The 23,683-nt window shown below is 42.5% G+C and overlaps 1 protein-coding gene across 1 annotated transcript in view; it reads right to left on the minus strand.

The window, feature by feature from the left end:
- The window catches only part of KIFAP3 (kinesin associated protein 3), a gene marked incomplete in the record, with an annotated part of 1,467,647 nt that overhangs the window by 809,499 nt on the left and 634,465 nt on the right, over positions 1–23,683 (minus strand). The window contains 1 exon segment of the mRNA XM_044085270.1: positions 17,747–17,855. Within this exon segment, the coding sequence (XP_043941205.1) occupies positions 17,747–17,855 (109 nt within the window).

Genomic DNA, 23,683 nt, shown 5'->3' on the forward strand with positions numbered 1-23,683 from the left:
ATTTAGAGCCTCCGAGTATGTTTTCGTGTTTTTTGCCAGTGCTGGTTTCATAGGTCTATGTGAGACTGGTGGTGTGATGCAAGTAATTCCTTTCTCCTCTTGACTCTCTGGTCCAGTCTTGGGTTGAGAGAGCTTAGCCTCCAGTATGGCTATATAATTGCATCTCTCGCATGTATTAGTGTTTGGTGGTAGGAGGAGCAGGTTGTCTGTGTACATGAGGCAGTCTTAACATTGCCTTAAAATGCCCAGATTCACCAGTTGGACCGGAGAGTACACCTGAAACTGCCCTTTGGACATGCCTGAATAGGTACAGTGAACTGTTTTACTGATTGGCTGGTAAGGTCGAATAGAGAGCCTTGTCCTTTTCTACAGTATGGGGAGGGGGGCCTAGTGCTAAGGTTTATTAGTGCCTGCTATGAGTTTTGAGCAAGTGCCGGGCTGAGAAGTGAATGGCTTAAGTTGAAAGTTTGTCTAGTTCCAAGGGAAAAATTGAAGAGTAGACTTTGTGGAGCTGGGAATAGTTATACCCTAGCTAACCAGCACTGCCCGGCCCACAAAAATGTGCAAATGCGGGTTTTATAGCAGGGAAATGAAAGAGAGAGAAATTAGCCCAAAATGGCCAATAAACTACTAATTTCTGGGCTGAAACCACTCCTCCAGGGACATGTAGGCTGCTCAAAGCTCCCCTCTCTCACAGGTGAACAGAGAAACTTCCTTCTATCCACATAAGGTATGGGCAAACACAGAAACTTGTAACACAGCCCTGAATTCAGCACTAACCTTAAAACTAGACTATACTAGCTTAGAAAGGTGGGAAAACAAGTTTTTTTTTTTTTCAGAAAATAAAGCAGATGCAATCAAAAAACACTTTAAATGCACAGAAATTACTATCACACTTGAGTGTGTAGCCTACAACAGTTAAGCAGGTAATTTAAACACAAAAACTACTTTGTTAAAGTGCAGGCAGTAAAATAAGTACAATATGCTGCTGAAACAAGCTTTTTAAATTACAGAAACTCTAACAAATCGGTGGTTTAGGCGGAATTAGCTAAATGCAGCAAGAAAATGCAGAAAAATGATAATCACTCCAAAGTCTCTCTTTTGTCTCTCTGCTGCTGTAGAACTCTGCAGGGCACCAGGCAGGAGCTTGCTGAGCTGTAAACAAGGTGCAAAAGGAGTCATTAGTCACGTTTCCAAGGACAAAAATTAAGATCCCAACAAGGTTGGATGGGATTTCCTGGGGGTCTGATATGAAGGACACCTTTTAGAAACTGCTGGACCTCAAATCTAGATGCCAAAGCAGGAGTAAGTGGCAGACAAGCAGAAACAGTTCCCAAATGAGCTTTCACTGAGGAACAGGCCAAGCCAGTATGCAACAGTTCACACAGGTAGGAAAAAAGCAAGTGGACCCTCCCACACACTGAAAATGTATCTTTGTGATGTTTCCTAGCATCATGCAGGACCCAGAACACATTCTCAGAATATTGGTGTTAGAAAGTAATCAAAACCCTATCACGCAAAGTGTCGGGTGGAGCACAGTTCCACTGTCCTGTCTGAGAAGGTCCATGTAATGAGATAACGTCTGATGGCTGCCTCTGGCCAGATGGAATAAGAAGGGGGAACCAGTGCTGTCTGGGCCGAAAGGGAGTCACCAGCAAGATCTTGATGTTGTGAAGGACCTTGGAAAGAAGAGGAAGGGAAGGAAAGGCATAAAGGAACATTCCCTTCCAAGAAGAAGATAAGGCATCCACTTTCCGAGCCACAGGACTTGGGACTCTAACAGAAATGAGGGAGTTGTCTGTTCAGAGGGAAGGCAAGAGATCCACTTGAGGAATACCCCACAAATGAACTGTGTCCAGAAACACATCTCTGTAAAGAATCCATTCGTGAGGCTGTGTCCTAGACCTACTGAGAGAATCTGACACAAGACTGTGATCTGAAGGCAAAATGAGAGCCCTCAATGCTAACGTAATCTGCCCACTGTTGAGGGGACCAAAGGCCCTGAACCTTTGGGGTGCCTGAAGTCACTCCCACCTCCTCTGTGATGAGCTCCTGGGATGGCTGAGGAGGTTGAAGGGGAAATGCAACAGTGCAGACAAGTAGGAAAGAACCAAGGGAACCCCCACTGAAAAGGAATGCTTGTGATGTTTAAGACACCGTATGGAAAATCTCTTCTATGATTTTCTGGTATTGGGTTTCCTGACCTCCTATAGGACCCTGATCAGTTCTAAGAAAACTGATGTCTGGAATGAGAGATACTCTATGAACCCACCAGTGAAGTTCTAGTTTGAGACAAGGGAGCAGAGGATCCAGAAAGTGTAGTGGGTGGCAGTGTTGGAGCCACACTGATCAAAGATACCACTGAAACTTTCTCATATGAAGCCTGGTCCAGGAAAGTTTGGGGATGGTGGAAGCCAGGAACCCCACAGCCCTTAGAAACTCCCTGGCTGGAAGACAGGACAAGGGAAACAGGGAAAGAAAATAATTTATGAGAGAGACAACCTTGGTGGCAGGAACAGAGACTAGCATTGGAACAGTCTGGATCTTGCAGCCTAAAAATATGTGATCCTAAGATGGAGTGAACAGTGACTTCTGAAGGTTGACTATTAACCCCAGGCTGTGCAAAAGAAGCTGGGTAAAATGAATATACTACACTAGTTTAACTTGGGAAGCAGTCAATCAGTGAATCAACAGGTTGTCTAGACAGGGAAAATATGAATGCCCCAAAGCCTGTAAAAGGCAACCATTGGAGCTAGGCCTTTGGTGAATACCCTTGAAGACACTGAAAGTCCAAAGGGTAAATAGAGAACTGAAAAAGAGAGGAAGAAACAGAACAGTGCAAACATTTCCTAAATAGAAGATGGATAGGAATATGAAAGTAGGTGCCCTTTAGGTCCAGGGAAACTAAAAAGGTCCAAGGAAGCAAGAGGGGAAACAGTCTGAAGGGAAAGCATTCAGAAGGATGGCAGTATACGAAGAGTGTTCAGATAGGAAAGATCTAGGCCAGGTCTCCAAGACCCCTGTTTCCTAGGCACCAGAAACATGCTGGAATAAAACCCTAGACCCCTCTCAATCTGAGGAGCTGGTTGAAATGTAACCTGGTCTAAAACACCCTGCAATATTCCTGGAAAATGAGGGAGCAGTTCTGTATGAGGTTGAGGGATATTAGAGAAAGCGGAAATGGTTTTCCAGGCCATAAAGTAAACCAGCCTGACAATGGACAGAACCCAAACGTCTGTAGTGATGTTTTGCCAAACTGGGAGAAACAAAAGAAAGCCTGAGGGGCAAGGGAACCTGGCTGAGAAGGGAGAGCAGAAAGTTGGATGGCTGCAGACTTGTCATGAAAGGACTGATTTTGGGGTCTAGGCATTTAAGAAGGCCTATCAGAAAATACATGCCAAGGAGTTTTATTACCCTTGGCAGACTGTCTAATCTTTCATAACCTTACCCTGATCTGACAAGGTCTTAAACAGCTCTGCCAGAGCAGTACCAAACAAGTTCTGGCTATCCAAAGGAACATCCAGAAGTTTTGCTTTAATATCAACTGGCAAGGCTTGAAGGTGAAACGAAGAATAGCATATCATCACAGAGCCAGAGGCAGCAGCCCTAGAACAGGCATCTGCTGCATCATAGCTGCACTTTATAGAGTGATGGGCAACATGGGAAGTGGAAACTAGTAATGAACAGCTGATGCCTTACCCTCAGAGAATGGCAAGTCAGAGACAATCTTTCCAATGTGGGAAAGAGGAGACAAAATATATGTTGTCATGTGGGTCTGCTAATTTATAGCCTTAAAGGCTAGAGTAGCAGAAGTGTAAACCTTCTTACCAATCATCTCCATAGCTTTACTGTCCTTGTCTGAGGGAAGGGGCTTAGAAGAGGGCAACAGTCTAGAAGGTTTATCAGGAGACACAGAAATCACTGCTAGATCAGTTGATGGGCATTTGTGCAAGAAGCTTGCAGGCATCTGGCACCTTATAGAACCTCAAACGAAGTTAAGTCATGCATGTATGTGTTGTATGTATATATGTGTATATATTTTAAGCTATTTTAAGATATATTTAAAGTGAATTTAAATTCTTTGTATGTGTATATATAAAAAATCTCTTGTGTGTATGGGGTTGCCCTTTTAAATAATTTTAGGTTAGTGAGTGAGTGGGTTGGGCTGAAGCATTTGTTTAATTGGTTCTCCTACTTAAATGTCTCATTTCTGTTGTAAAATTATACTGATGAAGGGTGTAGACCAGAAAGCTTTATCGAATAAACTGGTTTTGGTGTAACTTCGTTTGTGGTTTGAAACTGGGTACTATCACTACTGTGTTTCAACAAAACCTTATAGAACCTGCCAAGCTTCCTAGGGGCTGAAGGCTAGGAGTTTGGTGCCATGGGAGCAGCCAAGAAGGTAGCCAACAGAGCAGCCAGCACCATGAGGAACAGCAGGGTTAGGAGACTACATTTGTGATAACTCATAACACTTTTGCTGGATGTCAGATACCTGAGAACAATCCCACTTAAAGTGTCCCACATACTCATGACTGTGTCACCAAAGGAGAATCAGGACTGACAGATTCCTCTTCCTCCAGCCCACAGTCTAAAGGTGAAGGCAAGTGAGAGGAGTAGGCTAGAGAGCCAGCATCAGACTCAGAGTCCTCATCTGAGGAATCAAGGTCCCTCACCCATTTGGGGTAGAGGACTAAGGGGGGTGAAGGAACCAAAGCCCGCCAAGGAGGCCATCAAAACATTGAACAAGCCTTGAGTGAAGTCCTGCCCTTTTTGGATCCCTGGCTTCAGACACCACATGTTTACTTTTCTGTCTTTTCTTCAATGGGATGTCTGCCTTGACAAAAAGAGGTCCCCTGCCAGGATTTGATCAAAGTACCCAGCACCTCTTCCCTAACAAGGATCTGAGGAATCCCTTTCGGTCCCTCAGAGATAATCAGCTGTGTTTCTTCCTCAATGTCTGCAGCAGATGTTTGCAAAGCCCAAGAGGATGTGTAAGAAGCAGGTTCTGTTCTGGCCTCTGAGAAGGTCACAGCAGAAGAAACAGATGGCAATACCAGACTGTCCTCAGAGTTGTCATGTACCTTAAGACAGATGTCTGGTAGAGGCTGGACAGCAGCAGGCTAAGGCCTAGATTTCTTAGCCTTCTTCTTTACCTCAGGGCAGGTGGATTCTGCCATAGTATCTTGGGCTAACAGCTTGAGATGCTGGTTCTCAAGATAAATGGAGAGGGAGGAAAGTCTTGGGTACAAAGGCCTGACACAAGGAACATGGGGTGCATACATGAGATGCAACTAAGCAAAGCAGGCACCTATTGCGGCAGTCCTTATCTGCTTCCCTCACTGACATTTCCGTTTCTTGGATGACATGTAACCCACTGAAAAATATAAGAAAAAAGAACACCCAACAGGGTACTTATCCGGAAGATGTAGGCTCAGTATAACCACCAAACTGAAAGTTGCTCAGATCAACATATGATAATGGTTTTCAGACTGGCAGCAACGAAGTTCACAGTTGGGAGCCTTCATGCTTTATCTTTATGACCTACACTTACATAGGAAGCATACTTCTGATTTACAATGCTTCTAGGTAATTAAGGCTTTGGTATACTGGCTGGGTGTTGGTCTATCCTTGGCAGGATTGAGGAATACTGCAACAGTGAAATGACAGGACATCTAATAATGTGATCCAGATACACAAAACCTTAATAAATGTCTGAAGTCTGGATGAATGGGGTGTGATGATAAGCATCTCTAAGTCTAGTGTTGCCAGGAAACTTGAAAGAGGAAGAAAACACAATAGGTTGTGAAGTGACATAATTCTGAATTTGGGCACTAATACAAACAGGTTTAGGAAAGAAAGATCTAGAACTGGTATCAAAGGAAAGTACAGTTGTATAAACTTTTACCATAACAGTAGATTTCCTTCTCTTCATTGTTGCAGTATTCTTCACTTTAAGGATCTCCTGCCAAAGACAGCCCAATGTCCAGTCAGTATACAAAAACCTTTAGATCTTGTATGCCCTGTACTGTGCATCACATGTATGCTACCCATAAAGGACAGAGGGGATAAAGATGATGTATGGGTGCATTTCCCAGAACTTAACTGCGCCAGTAGAGAACAGTCTCCATAGGACAACGGAGGCTATGCACATCGAAAAGGAGAAAATACACATGGAAAAGGGGGACCCTTGGCCAGGAGGGTAACCAAATCAAAGCCCAAAAGAAAAAAAACGAGGGTGTAGAGAGGGACCAAATACTGCATCAGTGAAGAGAAGGACATCTAATGTTATGGTAAAATTTTACACAACTGTACTATGTCCTTCTGTATCACTGTTGCAGTATTCTTCACAGTACAGACAGTACAAAAGCTCGCAAAAAGGATTGGGATGTGGAAAGTTGGGAACAGCCCTCAACAAACCCATGCCGAACGGCCCTAACAAAACTTGCTCTGGCCCTACAAACCATGCCCAACATATAATGCTTAATAAAGGTATGCACTGAAGACCAAGCAGCAGCTTCAGTGATACAATTGGTGTCCAAGCCCTTGAAAAAAGCAACAGAAGAGGCAACAGCCATAGTGGAATGAGCTCTAATGGAAGCAGACACTTGTCATGAAAAGAACAACAAAAGGAAATAGCCTTAGATATCCAGAAGGAAATTGTTTGCGTAGAAACAGCCAAACAAAAATGTCCTGGGGTGAAAAGAAACAAAAAGCTAGCCAGACTTACTAATGTCCTTAGTTTTATCCAAATAATACCTGAACTGTCTGTGCAAATCCAAGGTATGCAGGTCCCTCTCACTAGCAGACTAAGAAAAAGGAAAAAAAGGAAAGAAAATGAATAGACCGATTAAGGAACAACTCAATGACCATCTTGGGCATAAAAACAGATTAGTCTGAAGGGATGCCCTGTGTCTGTAAAAAAATAAAAAAAGGAGGAATAGCCATGACAGCCTGAAGTTCAGTCTCCTGGCTGAAGTAAAAGCCAAAATTAGTCTTCCAAGTACAGTGTTAGAAGGAAGTTGAATAAGGCAGCTCAAAAGGACCCTGGGTCAATTTTTCAAGTACAAAACTGAGGCTTAAAAAAGGCGAAATAGGCTTTCTGGGAGGCCTCATATGAAGGATGTCTAAGAAATTGCTTGACCTCAAACTGAGGGGCCAGAGGAGGATTCAAGAGCAGACATGCAGAAATTGCAGAGAGGTAAGCTTTAACTGAAGACTATGCCAACCTAGTATGGAGCAGACCATACAAATAAGAGAGAACCAGATGGTGAGAGAGGCACCAGAAGAAAATCGCTTCCATTTGGACATGTATGTTTTTCTGGTAGTGGGGTTCCTGACCTCCTGCAGAACCTGGAACATGTCCTCAGAAAACAGGTACCAAAAAGGAATAAAACCCTATCACCTACAGTGTTAGATGAAGAGTAAACAGGCGAGAATAGATAAGAGATCCCTTGTCTTGTGGGAGAATATCCACATGGTTAGGTAACATGGTGATTCCATTGGCCAGCTAAGAAAGAAAGGAGAACCAGTGCTGCCTGGGACAAAAAGGAGTCACTAGCAGATTTCTGAGAGAGTCCTGCTTGATCTTGTGCAGAACCTGTGACAACAGAGGAAGGTAGGAAGGCATACAGAAACAATCCCTTCCAAGTAAAAGACAGGGCATCCACTTTCGAAGTCAGAGGACTTCAGACTCAAACAGAATACAGGAAATTGTCTGGCATCTTAAACATCACGAGGATCCCTTTTCAGTTGGGGTCCCCCTGATTCTTTCCTACTTGTGTGAATTGTTGCATCTCCCCTTCAACCTCTTCAGCCATCCCAGGAACTCTTCATGGATGCCTCAGAGCTGCGGTGGGGAGCAGCATCTATTTGTGAGCCTGTGTTCTAGACCTGTTCAAAGAGTCTCCCACTATACTGTGCTCGAAGGGAATGTAAACCACCTGAAGAGTCACTTGATATGTGACAGCTAGATCCCATGTCTGAAGAGCAAGTCTGCAAAGGAGAAAGGACCCCTTACCCTCTCCTACTTGTTGACATACCACACCACTGTGGTATTATCTGTGAAGACTTTGAGGGGCCTGGGATGGAAAAGGGAATCAAAAGCTTGCACAGCCAGAAGGACAGCTCTGATTTCTTTTATGTCGATATAGTCTGACCTCTGAAGCATCCATGAAAAGCTCCTGAGAAGGAACTGCAGCCTGGAAGGAAGCCCTGGACTGACCGATCATTGATGAATCCATGAGTGAAGCTCAAGCTTGAGACAAGGAAACAATGGAACAGGGAAGTTCAGGGGGTGGCAATGTTGTAACCACACTTGAAGTACCACTGAAACTTCCTCATGTGGAGCCTGGCGAGAGGGAGCATGGAAACAGTGGAGGCCATAAATCTCAGAACCCTCAGAAATTCCCTGGCCGTGAGAGAGGATAGCGGATGAAGAGAGTGGAAAAAGGATGTAACAGACAGAATCTTGGGAGCAGGGAGAGATGTAGACATGGGAACAGTCTGATGCCTTCACTTGAAGAAAACATGATCCTGGGAAGGCATTAGTACTAATTTCTGGAGGTTTAAGGTGGACCACAGACTGTGTAAAAGACAAATAGTAAACTGGAGATCCTGCAACAGACTGCTGGAAGAAGGAGCTTGAATGTGAGCAGGTCATCTAGATAGGGAAAAATCTGTTTCCTCTGAAGTCTGCAAAAAGCGATAACGGGGGTGAGGCATATGGTGAATAGCCTTGGGGTAGTAGGAAGGCCAAAGGGCAAAGCAGAGGAATGAAAATGCAAGGAAGAAACTGATAAATGTAAACATTTGCTGAACATAGGGTGAATGGGGAAATGAAGGTATGTATCCTTAAGGACTAGAGAAACTAAAAAGGCCTGGGGAAGAACAAGTGCAAACAAGGTCTGAAGAGACATCAGGAAAGAAGGAACCTTGAGAAAAGGGTTGAGCAGAGAAAGATAAAAAATTGGTCTCCATGTACCCTCCTTCCAAGGAACCAAAAGCATAACAGATTTAAACCCCTCTCCCACCTGGGTGGGTGGGATGAGCGGAATGGTACCCTCATCCAAAAGAGATTGCAGAACCTCTGAAAAATGAGGAAGCTGCTCTACAGGAAGTCTTCCAAACCATGAAATATCCCTGGCAAATAATAACAGACATCACCCAAGAGTCAGAGGTGATTCAATGCTAATTTGGAAGAGACAGAGAAAAACAGACAAAGGGGCCTGGCCAAGGGGGTGGGAAGGCCAAATGTGAAACAGATACAGGCTTGTCCTGAAAAGAAGGCTTTTGAGATGGAGTCTGTGTGGACTTATTATTTATTTGAAGTTTGTTTGCCAGGATAATCCATTGGGCCGAGTGAGCCCATTTTCAATGGAGTCCTGGGGAGAAAAGCTCCATAGATACAAAGTCAACATATACAACTAAGAATAAAGTAAAATATAGTAGGATAAACATAACATAAACAGTTTGTTAAAGTATCAGAGTAGTACATATAAGCACAAGATAATGTTAAGGCAACAGGAAAAAACAACCGAAGAGCATATGCAACAATAAGCATAAGTTTACAATTCTATAGTTTCTATGTTCACTAGCAAATGGAAAGAGAAAGTATAGGTAAGATTTTGGTTAGTAGGTGTGCACAGAGAATATTTACATAAGTGGTTAACTACAGTATGAATGTTACCTAGGAAGGGAAGAGTTGTGGATTTAGGGATGAGTAGTAGCTGGAGGGATTATGCAGGATGGGTGCAGGAGCATTCCCAGAGAGAAGATAGATGTGAATGGTGGAGAGATTTAAACACTGAAGACTTAGCAGGAGAAAGAATGTGCCCAGAACCAGTCTTACCTTTAAAAGGAGTACGAGTCAGTCTACAAACAAAGGTAGACTTGGGAGGGCTGCTCCTCTGGAATTTGAGGATATGGAGACAAAAATATGGTTTGGACGGTGCAGTGGTGCAATGGTAGCATTGTTGACTCACAGCAAGAAGTTCTCCGGTTCGATTCTCAGCTGAGGTGCCTTCTGTGTGGAGTCTGCTTGTCCTCCCTGCGTTCATGTGGGTTTCCTCCAGGTGCTCCAGTTTCCTCCCACATTACAAAGACATGCATCTAGAGCCTTTCGCCCCGGGCCTCTGCTGAAAATTGGCTTTGTTCCAAGTTGGACTTTCCCGGTTAACAAATGTTAAATAAATAAATAAAAATGTTTGAGTTTCTACAAGGCCTTACTCTTATCCTGGAGGGACTTAAAAAACATGCCAGCAGTAGATGTCTTAAAATGTTTTGTTATCCGGCGGGCATCCAAAAGCTTGGTTTTAATATCATTAAGTAAAGACTGAAGATACAACCAAGACTTAACACCTCATCATGGAACCAAAAGCAGCAGCCCTGGAAAAGGCATCACCTGCATCACACCTGCATCTTATTAAATGAAGGGCAACCTGAGAAGTGCATCCCATCAGAATCAGGAAGATAAGATACCACCCTCGTTACCTCAGAAAGATGAGCCAAAACATACCTGTTCAAGTGGGTTTAGTAATTAATAGCCCTAAAAGACAAGGTGGCAATAGTATATACTTTTTTACTCAACCTTTCCATAGCTTGACTGTCTTTACATTTAGAAGCAGCATTAAAGGTGTCCAAAGGGCTGCCAAAACAGGAGAGATAGCAGATGGCTTGGGAGACTCCATTTGTAGAAGCTCATAATACCCATTTTGAATGTCGGAGACATGGGAACTAAGATGCAAGATGCTATCCTCCAAAAAAAGGAAGCCAATCTGGTGGTCCCCTGCCATAAACAAACTCTACAACAGAAGAAAGAAAATGTTGCAAAAGAGAGTAAAATCCCATGATTGGAGAAACTCCCTGGGCAGCCTCAGTAAGAAGCTGAGATCCCTCATAAAATCCTCCAAAGCTAGTTATGAAAACAAAATCGCCACTGACTCTAAAGACAACCACAAAGCATTCTATAGCTATGCCAAGAATCTCAATGGCAACACTCAGATCTGCTCTGAGTTACAGCACAATGGCACTAAATATACAGAACCAACTGATATTGCCAACATCCTGGCAGATAGGTTCAGTGATAACTTTACCCCCCCCCCTGTCATCCCCCAAAGGGCCTATCGCTGTACCAGAAGAGTGCAAAGTTCCTGTAATCACGACTGCACAGGTAAAAAACACACTATCCAAAGCCAAGAACACAGCATCCATGGGACCTGACAACATCCCCAGGCTGTGTTCTACAAGAACTACAGAACGAACTGGCACCCCACCTAAGTACTATGTTCAGTCATAGCCTCACCTCAGGCTATGTGCCCACTGAATGGCGCACAGTGACAGTTATCCCACTCCACAAACGGGGATCCACCACAGACCCCAGAAACTACTGCCCCATTAGCCTAACGAGCCTGGTTTGCAAGGCTATGGAACGTATCATCATGGAACTTATAAACAATGACACTGGTAATCTCCAAACTCAGGACCCCACCCAGTTTGGGTTTGTAAAAGGCAGATCATGTCTCCTAAACCTGATGGACTTCTTTGAAGCAGTCACCAAAGCCATAGATGAGGGTAAGGTGGTTCACACAGTCTATCTAGATCTCGCCAAAGCTTTTGACACCATGCCCCACTCTGGAATTATAGATAAACTCACTAAACTAGGTATAAATCCCTATGTCACAAGATGGGTTGCCAACTGGCTCACTGACAGTACCCACACTGAAAGTAGCAGACTCCAAATCCAACTTCAGACCAGTGACAAGTGGAGTACCACAGGGTTCAGTCCTGGGTCCTCTCCTGTTTGGTATCTACTCTCTGAAGTACAGGCCAACACAGAAGGTCTTTGGCTAATGAAGTTCGCAGATGACTGCAAACTAGGAGCCATAATCGAAACTCCTAACGATGTGGACATCCTACAAAAGGGCCTCGCTGAGACAGATGCCTGTTGTCAAAGCCATGGCCTCAAGCTCAATGCCAAAAAGTGCATTGTCATCCCTTTTGGAAAAAACTCTGTACCCATGAACTACCATATAGGCGGTAGTCTAATTAACACTGAAAGTGTGATAACAGACCTTGGGACACAGGTGGACAGTAGTCTCTCCTTTGATAATCACATCGCCACAGCAGTCAGGAAATCCTTATACATGGCACACCTCACCACAAAAGGTTTCTCATGCAGGAAAAAAGACGTCATTGTTCCCCTCTACTTGTCACTCATTAGACACATTATAGAGTACAATGCCCCTTTTGGTATGTACCTCACAAGACATCTACAACAACTGGAAAGGCCACAGAAATACCTCACAAAGAGGATTACTGGCCTCAAACAAATGCCCTATGCAGACCGTCTCAAAAAACTGCAGCTTTACTCCGTTGCATATCGCCTACTCAGAGGTGATCTCTGCGTAACACACAAAGCTATGTCAAACCCAGAGCTTTTAGACATGCTCCACTTAAAGAAATCCCAATCCCTACGAGATGCACGCTCTAGGGACCTAAACCTTGTCACCACAATAAACAGAACATGCTGGAGGGATAGATTCCTGTTCCAGAGACTTCCCATACTCTGGAACAAACTACCTATCTATATCAAACAAAGCTCCTCATTAGCACTCTTCAAGAAAAATCTTGATGATTGGATGGGAGATGGGAAATTCACCCCAGGGATCACTTCTGTGGCTCTTCTCGACAGTGGCACAGGAAAATAATTTTCTTGGGTGGCGAAAGCCATGGTACCTTTGGCTAGGCTTATAAATACCCCTAGAGCCAATAGCCTACCTATGAACATAAAATACTCCATCATGCAAGCAATAGTATCCCCAAAAGACAATTCATCCAATGGGGAATATCTGGACTCAAAGAATCCTCTTCCTCTGAACCATGGTCAAGAGGGGAAGGATTTGAGAAGAGTACGTTTGTGATTCCTCCGCAGAATCCAAGTCCTCATCTGAAGAATCTAATTCTTTAGGCCTCATAACAGGGTGGAAGACCAAGGAGGGGCAGGGACTGTCACCCCTTGAATAGTCTTAAGGGGCATTAACTCATTCACTTCGACGGAGCTCAGGAAGTTTGCACTGTAACTTCCAATGGGAGGAGCCTAAGCCTTTTGACAGAATCAAATTCTGTCCTCACATTTTACACAAATGTTCATATCTCTGGAACCACAGGGGTTATTAAAGAAGTATACATGTCAAACTCTTCAGCACAAGCTATTTTTATAGTGGTAGTATTCCTTATGTTCTAGGTCTTAAACAAAATTTTATAAGTCGCAATAAACACAGTAACTATTACATTTGTCATACTTTGTAAACAACTTACAATATCTCAGCAACCACTTAAGTTATACACATACTGTCGGCAGCATTTTATTCATTTAGCTGAGAGCTTTCATATGAGGCTAAGGAGTTCAGTTACTTGGTTGCTGAGATATTTAGAAAAATCATTAACATTACATCTACATAAATTAATATCATAAAACAACAGTTAATATCCATTTACCTGTACTAGACAGATGTTAAATTGATGTAGCTGTTTGCCATTGTGCAAGCTGTAAGATGAAATTGTTTAAAACCTTGTATATAGTATGGTTTTGGAATTATTGATACAAACATGAACAAGCAATATTTGATGTTTAGTAGGAGTTAACTGCACATGCACCTGAAGTGTCACTTGGATGTAATGAGTTAAACCACTGAACAGACCCTGGGTAAAACCCTGCCATTTATCCTGTGGATCTTCAGCAACAGGGGAAAGATATTTAGTTCTCTGCTTTTTCTTGAGCAAGACATCCACCCAAAGTACCCTTGGAGGTTCAGACCCTTGGGAAAATTCAATAATGGTAGTGAATATCTCCTCCCTCATTAAAACTGAATGAATCTGCCTCAGTCACTTGCATATGATCAGCCAAGGTTCCCACTCAATGTCAAGTGAAGACATTGGAAAACCTTTCAAAGACGTGTGAGAGTTCAGATCCATGCCAGCCTCTGACAGGGTAGCTGCAGAGGAATCTGAAGCAAGCACCAGATGGCCTTCAGGGCTTTCACTAGCTTCTAAAGAGATGTGTGGGGTAGGCTGGCCTAATCATTTTGATCTTCTTCCTGGCAGATGGCTGGCACACAGGGGGATTCCGCCATAGCACCCTGAGCCACTTTTTGACATTGAGATTTAGTCTATGACTTTGGTACCAGTCATTTGTCTGTGTTTGTGACACGGGAGGAATCTGTAGTAGTTCCCAATTAATTAAGTTTCTGGTTCCCAAGCTATATAAATAAGGGGGATAACAACTATATGGTACACATGCTTGACCGACGAACACAGCATTGTGTAAGGTCATGGGAATCACCCAAACAAAAAAAAGGCACTGGTCGTGAAGGTCTTTATGAGGAATCTGCTTCCCACACCCTTCTTGGATGACAACAACACAAAGACCAGACAAAATTAAAAAAAAGGAGAGAAGAAAGTCCAAAATGATACTTATCTGAAAGCAGCTTGGTAACCAGCACTGCAGAAGGGCGTTCAGACTGATGTTCAATAATGGCGTTCAGACTGGTGCAAAAAGGTTCAGACTGTTTACATCTGTACGTCATCTTTATGCTACGCCTCACATGGGAAGCATATGGGTGATGTACGCTGCCTATAAGACCTAAAGGCTTTGGCATACTGGCCGCACATTGGGCTATCCTTGGCAGGAAATCACTTATGTAAAGAAAACTGCAACAGTGATATGGAAAGACATCAATAAATACATAAAAATCTTTAAAAAATAAAATAATATATATAAAGTTTTTATACATATACCACGGGATTAGTCTATGAAATTTTATTTTTATTGCTTTCTCTCTTCAAACTCATCCATAATTTTAATCACATCATCCACAATTAGTTCAGGAGCAGAATTCCATTTCCTAGTTACAGCTTTTTTAGATGCCATCAATACTCACTACAAATAAAAATAAACTCAGTAACCCCAGCAAACCCTGTAAAAGTTAAGAACTATTCTAAAGTAAACTACATCCTGTTAAAAGTTTGTCAAAATTCAATGCCCCGTCCCAACCCAGAGTTCCCAGCAACCTATGCAAAACTGTTCACAGAGACACTGTTTACAACCATGGCTGTTATAGAGACGGCTCTACTACCAGAAGCAAGCCCAAAACAATATTGAAAAATAAATCACACTGGTGGAATCCTAACTTTAACAGGGTATACAACAAAATGAGAACAGTCAAAGCTAAAATCAAGAAGAGCAACTCCCATAAAGATAGCAGCTCTCAATGAAACTAAGCAGGAAACAGACTAATCAAGTCCAACAAGGCCATTTATGAGGTCAAGATAGCCTTACAGGACAGACAACCACAAGACCTTCTTCAGCTATATACAAAAACTGAAAGGCATCACACATCAGACTGTCGGAACTGGTGGTCAATGGTGCCAGCTTCACTGACCAGAACAACATACTGAATTTGTTGGCTGACAAATTGATCTCAAACTTCACCCCCCCATGAAATATCTACTAGTGTAACCCCTCCCCAGAAACTATTAACAGACAGCAAGTCCTAGTGGAACTAGCTAAGGTCACAAACAACCTCAATGGACACTGGTAATATCCCAGGATGCCTTCTGAATAGCTTGAAACATGGCCAACCAGGATCACTTGAGTCACTTTTCAACTGTTGCCTCAAAACAGGCTTTGCACTATGAGAAAGGAGGACTGCAACGGTTACCCCACTTCCCAGAGGCGGATCTATCAAATGACCCCAGAAGCTACAGATTTGACTAGTACAACATGCAAAGCCATGAAATTAATAATCATGGAAATGATCAACACAGACAGACAACCTTCAGACATTGGACCCAGCCCAGTTTAGCTTTGTCAAGGTAAGATAATGCCTACTAAACCTGGTGGACTTATTTGAGAAGGTCACCAAGGTAATGGATAAGGAGAAAACAATGCATACAGCCTATCTGGAACTGGCAAAGGCATTTGCTACAATACCCCAACTCCAGTATAGATGAATAACTCACCAAACTGGGCATGAATCTCTACATAACTCGTGGGATTGCCAGTTGTCTCACAAAAAGGGCACAGGAAGTCAGGATTGTGATACCACTTCCACCAAGAAACCAGTTACCAGAGGGTACCACAGGGCTCCATGCTGGGACTTGGCATCTACTTCTTGGAGGTAAAGACTAATGTCAAGGGCCTTTGGCTGACCAAGTCACAGATGATTGTTAATTGGGAGCTACTACAGATTCCTTCCATGTCACAAACACAGACAAATGACTGATACCAAAGTTATAGACTAAATCTCAATGTCAAGAAGTGCATTATAGTGGCTTTTGGGAAAACTGCTGCACAGTGTAATTTCTCCATTGATAAGACATCCCTAAGTGTTGGATCTAGGAACGTATAAAGACAGCAGTCTGGCCTTTGACCAACATGTGGCCAAGGTAGTAAGAAAATCATTCTATGTCATCATCTTTATAAGTAAGGGTATGGCATCCAGATCTAAGGAAGTCATAGGGCCACTTTATTTACACATCATTGAGTATAATGCCCCTTTTGTCATATACCTGACCAGACATATGCAACAGTTGGAACTCCCACAAAGGCTCCTTACCAGGGAATCCAAGGTATAAACACATTGTCCTAGATGGATCTTAAAGTTCTATCTCTATTGTCTTCTACAGGTTACTGAGAGATGATCCATGCCTGGCATACAAGACATCACCTGATGCAGCTCTGATGGACATTTTGCACATCCGTAAAATAAATAGCATCAGAACCACTAGATTGAAGGATTTAAATTTTGCTTGTGACAAATAGGACATGTTGGTTGAGACAGATATGTGTCTCAGATATACCCCATGCTCTGGAACAGGCATGTAAAGCAGAGTCCATCATTAACACTATTTAAGTGTAACCATGACCAATGGATACTAAACCAAAAATTCACCCTAGGTCTAGCCCCTGTGTTTCTGACAGACAGAATCAGACAGTAATGCTGAAACAAACATATCCCCCACATAACCTCTAGAAACTTCCTAACTAACATGCCCCCTCCTAATAAATGTCCATAATACATATGGGCACAACTGGGTGGGATTGCACAACTACGCTTATAAAGGCCCTGTTGGTCATTAGTCTAGCGCATGTACCTGCAAACCTATAATAAACACAAAAGACATCTCTCTTTTCACATCAGATCTAAGGATATGGCATAGTCTAATAACATGCCTTAGTAAGCACAGATCTCTTAATTAAGACTTCTTCCTTTATTTGCTACTATACACTGCAGTATTAAAAGCACTCAGACACACTGGCACAACCAAACAGGTATGCTTCTATTGTCTCCTAAGCCCCTCTAAGGCACAAACTCAATACACTGTATCTGCCTGACAAAACATTATCCTTAACCTTTCCAGTGCTTAAAAGTACTTATGTGAACACTTTCAAACAAAGAAACAATTACAGATTTGGTACCTTATCTCAGTAGCCAACAACTCCATCTCCAACTAGCCTAATCCTGTTCTCCACCTATCAGATGTGCCCATGCTGGTCTCATTTTAGTTACTTTTCTTTTCAGTTCCCTATACTAATTATCCATGTAGCAGTCAATAAATATGTCCTCTTGCAGAAAACAAGCTGCCTTAATTACATGTTCTCCTCATCTTATCTCCAGTATTCGCAGGATCTGCTCCCCAGTAGTCCTACCACCCCTATGCAGCTGTCCCATGACAACATCCTCACCTTCACAGATCAGCTGAGCATTTCTCTTGTTGGCAGCAAGATTGATGCAGAAGGAGATCAACTGCAGGTCAATGTGCTCTTCTACACATTCAGACAGCATCTTCATTAACTGGAAACAAAGCAGAGACATGCAATATCAGTCCAGTACAACTCTAAACATGTGCCCCCTACATAGGGCATACATAAATAAAAGACCATCTCAAATGAAAATTCCATAAGCCCACCTGATCTTTCTCAAAACTTTGGCAAGGCTCAAATTTTTATCGGATACGGACTGCTTTCGTGCAGACAAACAAAAAAAAAAAAAAAAAAACTTTACACTTTTCCTGTTTATTAGTGTTAGTTCACTGAAGCCATTTATGGCAGACATATGACTATAGCTATGGCAGTAGGCCAGCTCTGAAATGAATGTAATGAGTCTACATTTCTGTTAAAACACCTGGAAGGTACCTGCTGCAAACGGTGGTGTTAAGTACTCTATATGAACAGCAATAAAAAATGGAAGTAAATGAGCTTGGCAAAACATATCTTACAATCATTTTTACACTGCTCGCAAGGTACACTAAATTTACCAAGTAGTTTCTACCAGCTTTAAGTCACTAACATGCTACACAAGCTGCTTCTATGTACTTGCGTTGAGGGGCCATTAAGTATTGCAAGGTATGGGAATATAAACAGGGATACAGTATGACTGCTCAAGACTGTGCGTCTTAAAGTACAGCTGTGTAAAATCTTACCATAACAGCAGATGTCCCTCTCTTCACTGTTGCAGTATTCCTTACATTAGGGATGCACTGCCAAGGGTAGCCCAATGTCCAGCCGTATATCAAAGCCTTAGGTTGTAACAGGGATGTTGTACATCACCAGTATATCAAAGCCTTAGGTTGTAACAGGGATGTTGTACATCACCAGTATATCAAAGCCTTAGGTTGTAACAGGGATGTTGTACATCACCAGTATATCAAAGCCTTAGGTTGTAATAGGGATGTTGTACATCACCAGTACATCAAAGCCTTAGGTTGTAATAGGGATGTTGTACATCACCAGTATATCAAATCCTTAGGTTGTAACAGGGATGTTGTACATCACCAGTATATCAAAGCCTTAGGTTGTAATAGGGATGTTGTACATCACCAGTATATCAAAGCCTTAGGTTGTAACAGGGATGTTGTACATCACCAGTATATCAAAGCCTTAGGTTGTAATAGGGACGTTGTACATCACCAGTATATCAAAGCCTTAGGTTGTGATAGGGATGCTGTACATCACCAGTATATCAAAGCCTTAGGTTGTAATAGGGATGTTGTACATCACCAGTATATCAAAGCCTTAGGTTGTAATAGGGATGTTGTACATCACCAGTATATCAAAGCCTTAGGTTGCAATAGGGATGTTGTACATCACCAGCATATCAAAGCCTTAGGGTGTAACAGGGATGTTGTACATCACCAATATATCAAAGCCTTAGGTTGTAATAGGGACGTTGTACATCACCAGTATATCAAAGCCTTAGGTTGTAACAGGGATGTTGTACATCACCAGTATATCAAAGCCTTAGGTTGTAATAGGGATGTTGTACATCACCAGTATATCAAAGCCTTAGGTTGTAATAGGGATGTTGTACATCACCAGTATATCAAAGCCTTAGGTTGCAATAGCGACGTTGTACATCACATGTATCCTCCCCACAAATATTGTAGGGCATAAAGGTGATGTATAGACATACCTCCCTCAGAACTGAAAAGCCCCAGGAAGAACAATAATCCAAGGAGGAAAACAGGAACAAGTGCATCCAAAAGGAGAAAGAAAAAATAGGGAGCAGGGAGGGAGTGAATACTGCAACAGTGAAGAGAAAGGCATCTACTGTCACAGTAAGATTTTACACAACTGTACTATATCCTTCCATATCACTGTTGCAGTATTCCTTACATTACGGAGAGTACAAAAGCTCTGCAGGAAAGTTGGGAGGAGGAAGGTCCAGCACAGCCCTCAAGAAAGCCATGCAGGAAAGCCCTGGCAAATCCATCTCTAGCCCTGGACAACACATTCAACTTGCAATGCTTGGTAAGAGTATGCACAAAAGTCAAGTAGCTGCCTCAAGGATGGAGTTGGGATCCAATCCTTTGGAAAAAAAAAAAAAAAAAAACACCAGAAGAAGCCACAGCCCTGGTAGAATCAGACTTAACAGAAGAAGAAAGTCTTTTCCTGTGAACAGTAACAAAATGAAATAGCCTTAGAGATTCAGGAACAAACAGTTTGCTTAGAAACAGCCAAACCTAAAGACCTAGGATGAAAGGAAACAAAAAGTTGCTCAGATTTGCAAATTACTTTAGTTTGGGTCTATATCATATGTTCAATGTTGAATGCTCTAATGAGCGAAAATGCCGGACCTCGAACTGTTTTGTGTGAGATCGCAGTACAGTGAAGATTGGAATATTTGCCCTTTCTCACTGTAGTGCGATCTCGGAGTTGGAATACATATTTAGCAGGGAGTGTGGGGGGTGCAGCCCCCCACAATAAGGAGTTCGAGCTCTGGCATTTTTGCTCTTTTGACATGTTCAGCATTTGATTATAGGATACAGACTCTTTAGTTTTATCTAAATAATATCCGAGTTGTCTATGCAAATCCAAAGTGTGAAGAACCTTCTCACTAGCACCTTGAGCAAAAAGAAGATTAGCATGCAGAGACATCTTGTCCCTATGAAAAACTAAAAAAAGAGGCACAGCCATAAGGACCTGAAGCTCAGACACCCTTTTGGCTGAAGTAAGGGCCAAAAAAAAGAACAGTCTTCCAAGTACAATGCTGTAAGGAAGACAAAGCTACAGGCTGAAAAGGAGCATGAGTCAATATTTCCAGGACAAAATTAAGGTCTCAGGAAGAAGGAACAGACTTCCTGGGAGGCCTAATATGAAGGACACCTTTAAGGAATTGTTTGATCTCAAATCTGGAAGCCAAAGTCAGACAAGCAGAAATGACCGACAGGTGGACTTTAACAGAAGAATATGCCAACCCAGCATTAAGCAATTCATACAAATAAGAGACAACCACAGGACCTTCCACAGAAAGTGCATCCAGGTTACAAGCAAGACACCAAACAGAAAATCTCTTCCATTTGGACAAATAAGATTTCCTGGTTGCCTAAAAGGGATCAAAACCCTATCACCTACAGTGTCAGATGAAGAGTGAACAAGTGGGGATGGATGAGAGACCCCCTGTCTTGTCTGAGTAGGTCTACCCTTTGAGGTAACTTGAGATGACTTCCCTTGCCTAAATGCAGACGAAGAGGGGACCAATGGTATCTGTGCCAAAAGGGAGTCACCAACAAGATTTTGGGAGTATCTTATTCTATCTTGAACAGAACCCTTTGTATGAGAGGAAGGGGAGGGAAGGCATGGGCATAAAGAAACACCTCCTTCTACGAAAAAGAGAGGGCGCCCACCTTCCAAGCCAGAGGCCATGGGTTTCTGGTAGTTTCCCCAATGGGGTACTTAGCTTTAGTGAAGACTTCAGTTCTGAAACTCGAACTCGAAAATTTCAGGAGTCGGCTGACCAGCACTTGCGAACTGCTTCTGCTTCGAGCACCGCGCGGCAAGAAAGACTAAAGAAAATGGCGTCAGCTGCTTGTTGTATACCCCTGACGACCTGACATCATGGAAGAGGAGACAGCAACCGACGCAGGACCCAAGACTTTGGAATTCAGGCTGACTGAGGGCAACCTGTCAGCAGATTACCCAAATGTAATGACTGCAACAGTGACACACGAAGAACATCAGCCTGAACAGTCATCGGATACTGGACAGCCAGCTCCAAATCCAGAATATCTAGTCTACACAAGAGGTAAGACCATACCCCCCCTCCAAGCTTGCTGATGTACCACAACACTGTGGTATTGTCTATAAAAATTTTGAAGAGCCCTGGAAGGACTAGAGAATGAAAGGCCTGAATGGCCAGAAGAAAAGCTCTCATTTCTTTGATGTTGATATGGTCTTTCTTTTGACAAAGAGACCAAAGGCCCTGAAGCTTCCGAAAAGGGTTCATGAGTGGGGACTGGAAGCTGAAAATGAATCCCTGGGTTGAGAGACTTGATGAATCCACCACTGAAGCTCTAGCTTGAGGCATGGGAGAACAGAAATTGGAAAGTCCAAAGAATGAAAAGGTTGAAGCCATACTGACTTTAGGAACCACTGTAGCTTTCTCATATGGAGTACGGCAAGAGGAAGAATAGGAATGGCGGAAGCCATGTACCCCAGAGCCCTTAGAAACTCCCTGTCTGCAACTGAGACCAGAGGAAGAAGGGACTGAAAGAATGCAATCAGATGTAAAGCCTAGGGAGGAGGCAGGTACGCCAGCATAAGAATCGTCTGGAGCCAATTAATAAAGAGCTGAAGGACTTTATCTGGGAGGGGAAGATGGTAAGAGTCAAGTGGGATAAGCTGATTCTTCCAGTAGAACAGGGCAGATTGGGATTACCCAATTTGAAGGGGTATTTCAAAGCTACACACTTAAAACTCCTATGCACAGCACAAGCAGAAAATAGAATTCAAAGTTGAAAGGGATGATGTTGAAACAGAGGGGAAGTTCAAAAAACAAGGAGAGACTGGGATTTTGGATGCAGACCTTTAAGGAGAATAATAATAATCATATAGAATGTTATATCCATAAAGTAACAGAAAGTATTCTAAGACCTAAACCAACACATGAATGGAGAAAGGAGATTATGCCGACAGGGATGACTGCAATTAGGATCCAGACAATAGGCAAGAGGGGGCTGGAATTTATTGGATAAAACTGGCAAAGGAACCAAGGTACTGGGAGAAAATAACTGCAGAGGTAAAGGTAATAGAATAGGAAGAGGCCAAGAATTAATTTGGACTGCAGGTTAGAGATTGCCTTACCTATCAAGGACTGATATCAGACTACAGGCAAAAAGAAAGAAATAGGGGGGCCTAAACGAAAGACCAGCTGGTAGAGTTCTGAGCAGAATCTAGAACAGAAGCTGCCATTAAAAAAGAACTAATTAGTACAGCATATAAAATATTGCATATTAACTATAAGAATCACTCAGAGAAGGTTTTAAAGGATTGGGAAGAGAGACTGGATAAGCAATTCACAAAAAAAACAATGGGAGGATATATGCATGTCCTCCAAATATGCAACAAAATCAAAAATATTTAGGGTTTTTGCTTGGAAATGTTTACACAGATTTATTTCCCAAAGTAAACTCCAGACAATCTTTCCTCGGGTAGATAGCAAATGGAGGTGTGCTGTGGAAGGAAGAGGTACTTGGGAACATATTTTCTGGGACTGTGGTGGGTTGGAGGCTTTAAGGATTCCCTGTGGGATTGCATGGTTAGAGATGCTGGGTGGGTGGATTGCTGTGACGAGGGAGATGATTTTTCTGAGCTACGATAAAGAATCGGAATTGCTTAGACATGGTAAGGCTTTGCTGTGTCTAATTATGGTGGCAGACAAAAAAGCAGTTACTAGAAAATGGAAATTAAAATCTAAACCAACTATATTAGAAGTATATAATAACGGAGAAAAAACAACTGGAATTGAGATATTTAGAAAAGGGCAGGAGCAAACTACATAGGGAAAAATGGAAGCTGTGGGAAAAATACATACAGGGGAGGAATGAGGCGTAAAAGAAGGCAGGACTTAAATGAGCTATGTAATGTTCGAATGAAAATGACTGGGTAGATTATAAGTGATGTATAATGTTTGCAACTGGGAGCGTGTCCGTATGGTTTGTGATGTAAAATGCTTGCAACTAGGATTGCTGTCAGTGTATTTTGTTTTCATTTATATAAACGTATGATTGCTTATGTCATAAGTGTTAGTTTAATAAGGATGTCTAAAGAAAAAGGAGCAGCAATTGAATAATTTATGTAATGTTGCTTAGGTTATATGATATATAGCAATATATGTGAAGTATA

This window comes from Protopterus annectens, chromosome 10.part0 (genome assembly GCF_019279795.1).
Source record: "Protopterus annectens isolate FY-2018-M chromosome 10.part0, PAN1.0, whole genome shotgun sequence".
Classification (NCBI taxonomy): domain Eukaryota; kingdom Metazoa; phylum Chordata; order Ceratodontiformes; family Protopteridae; genus Protopterus; species Protopterus annectens.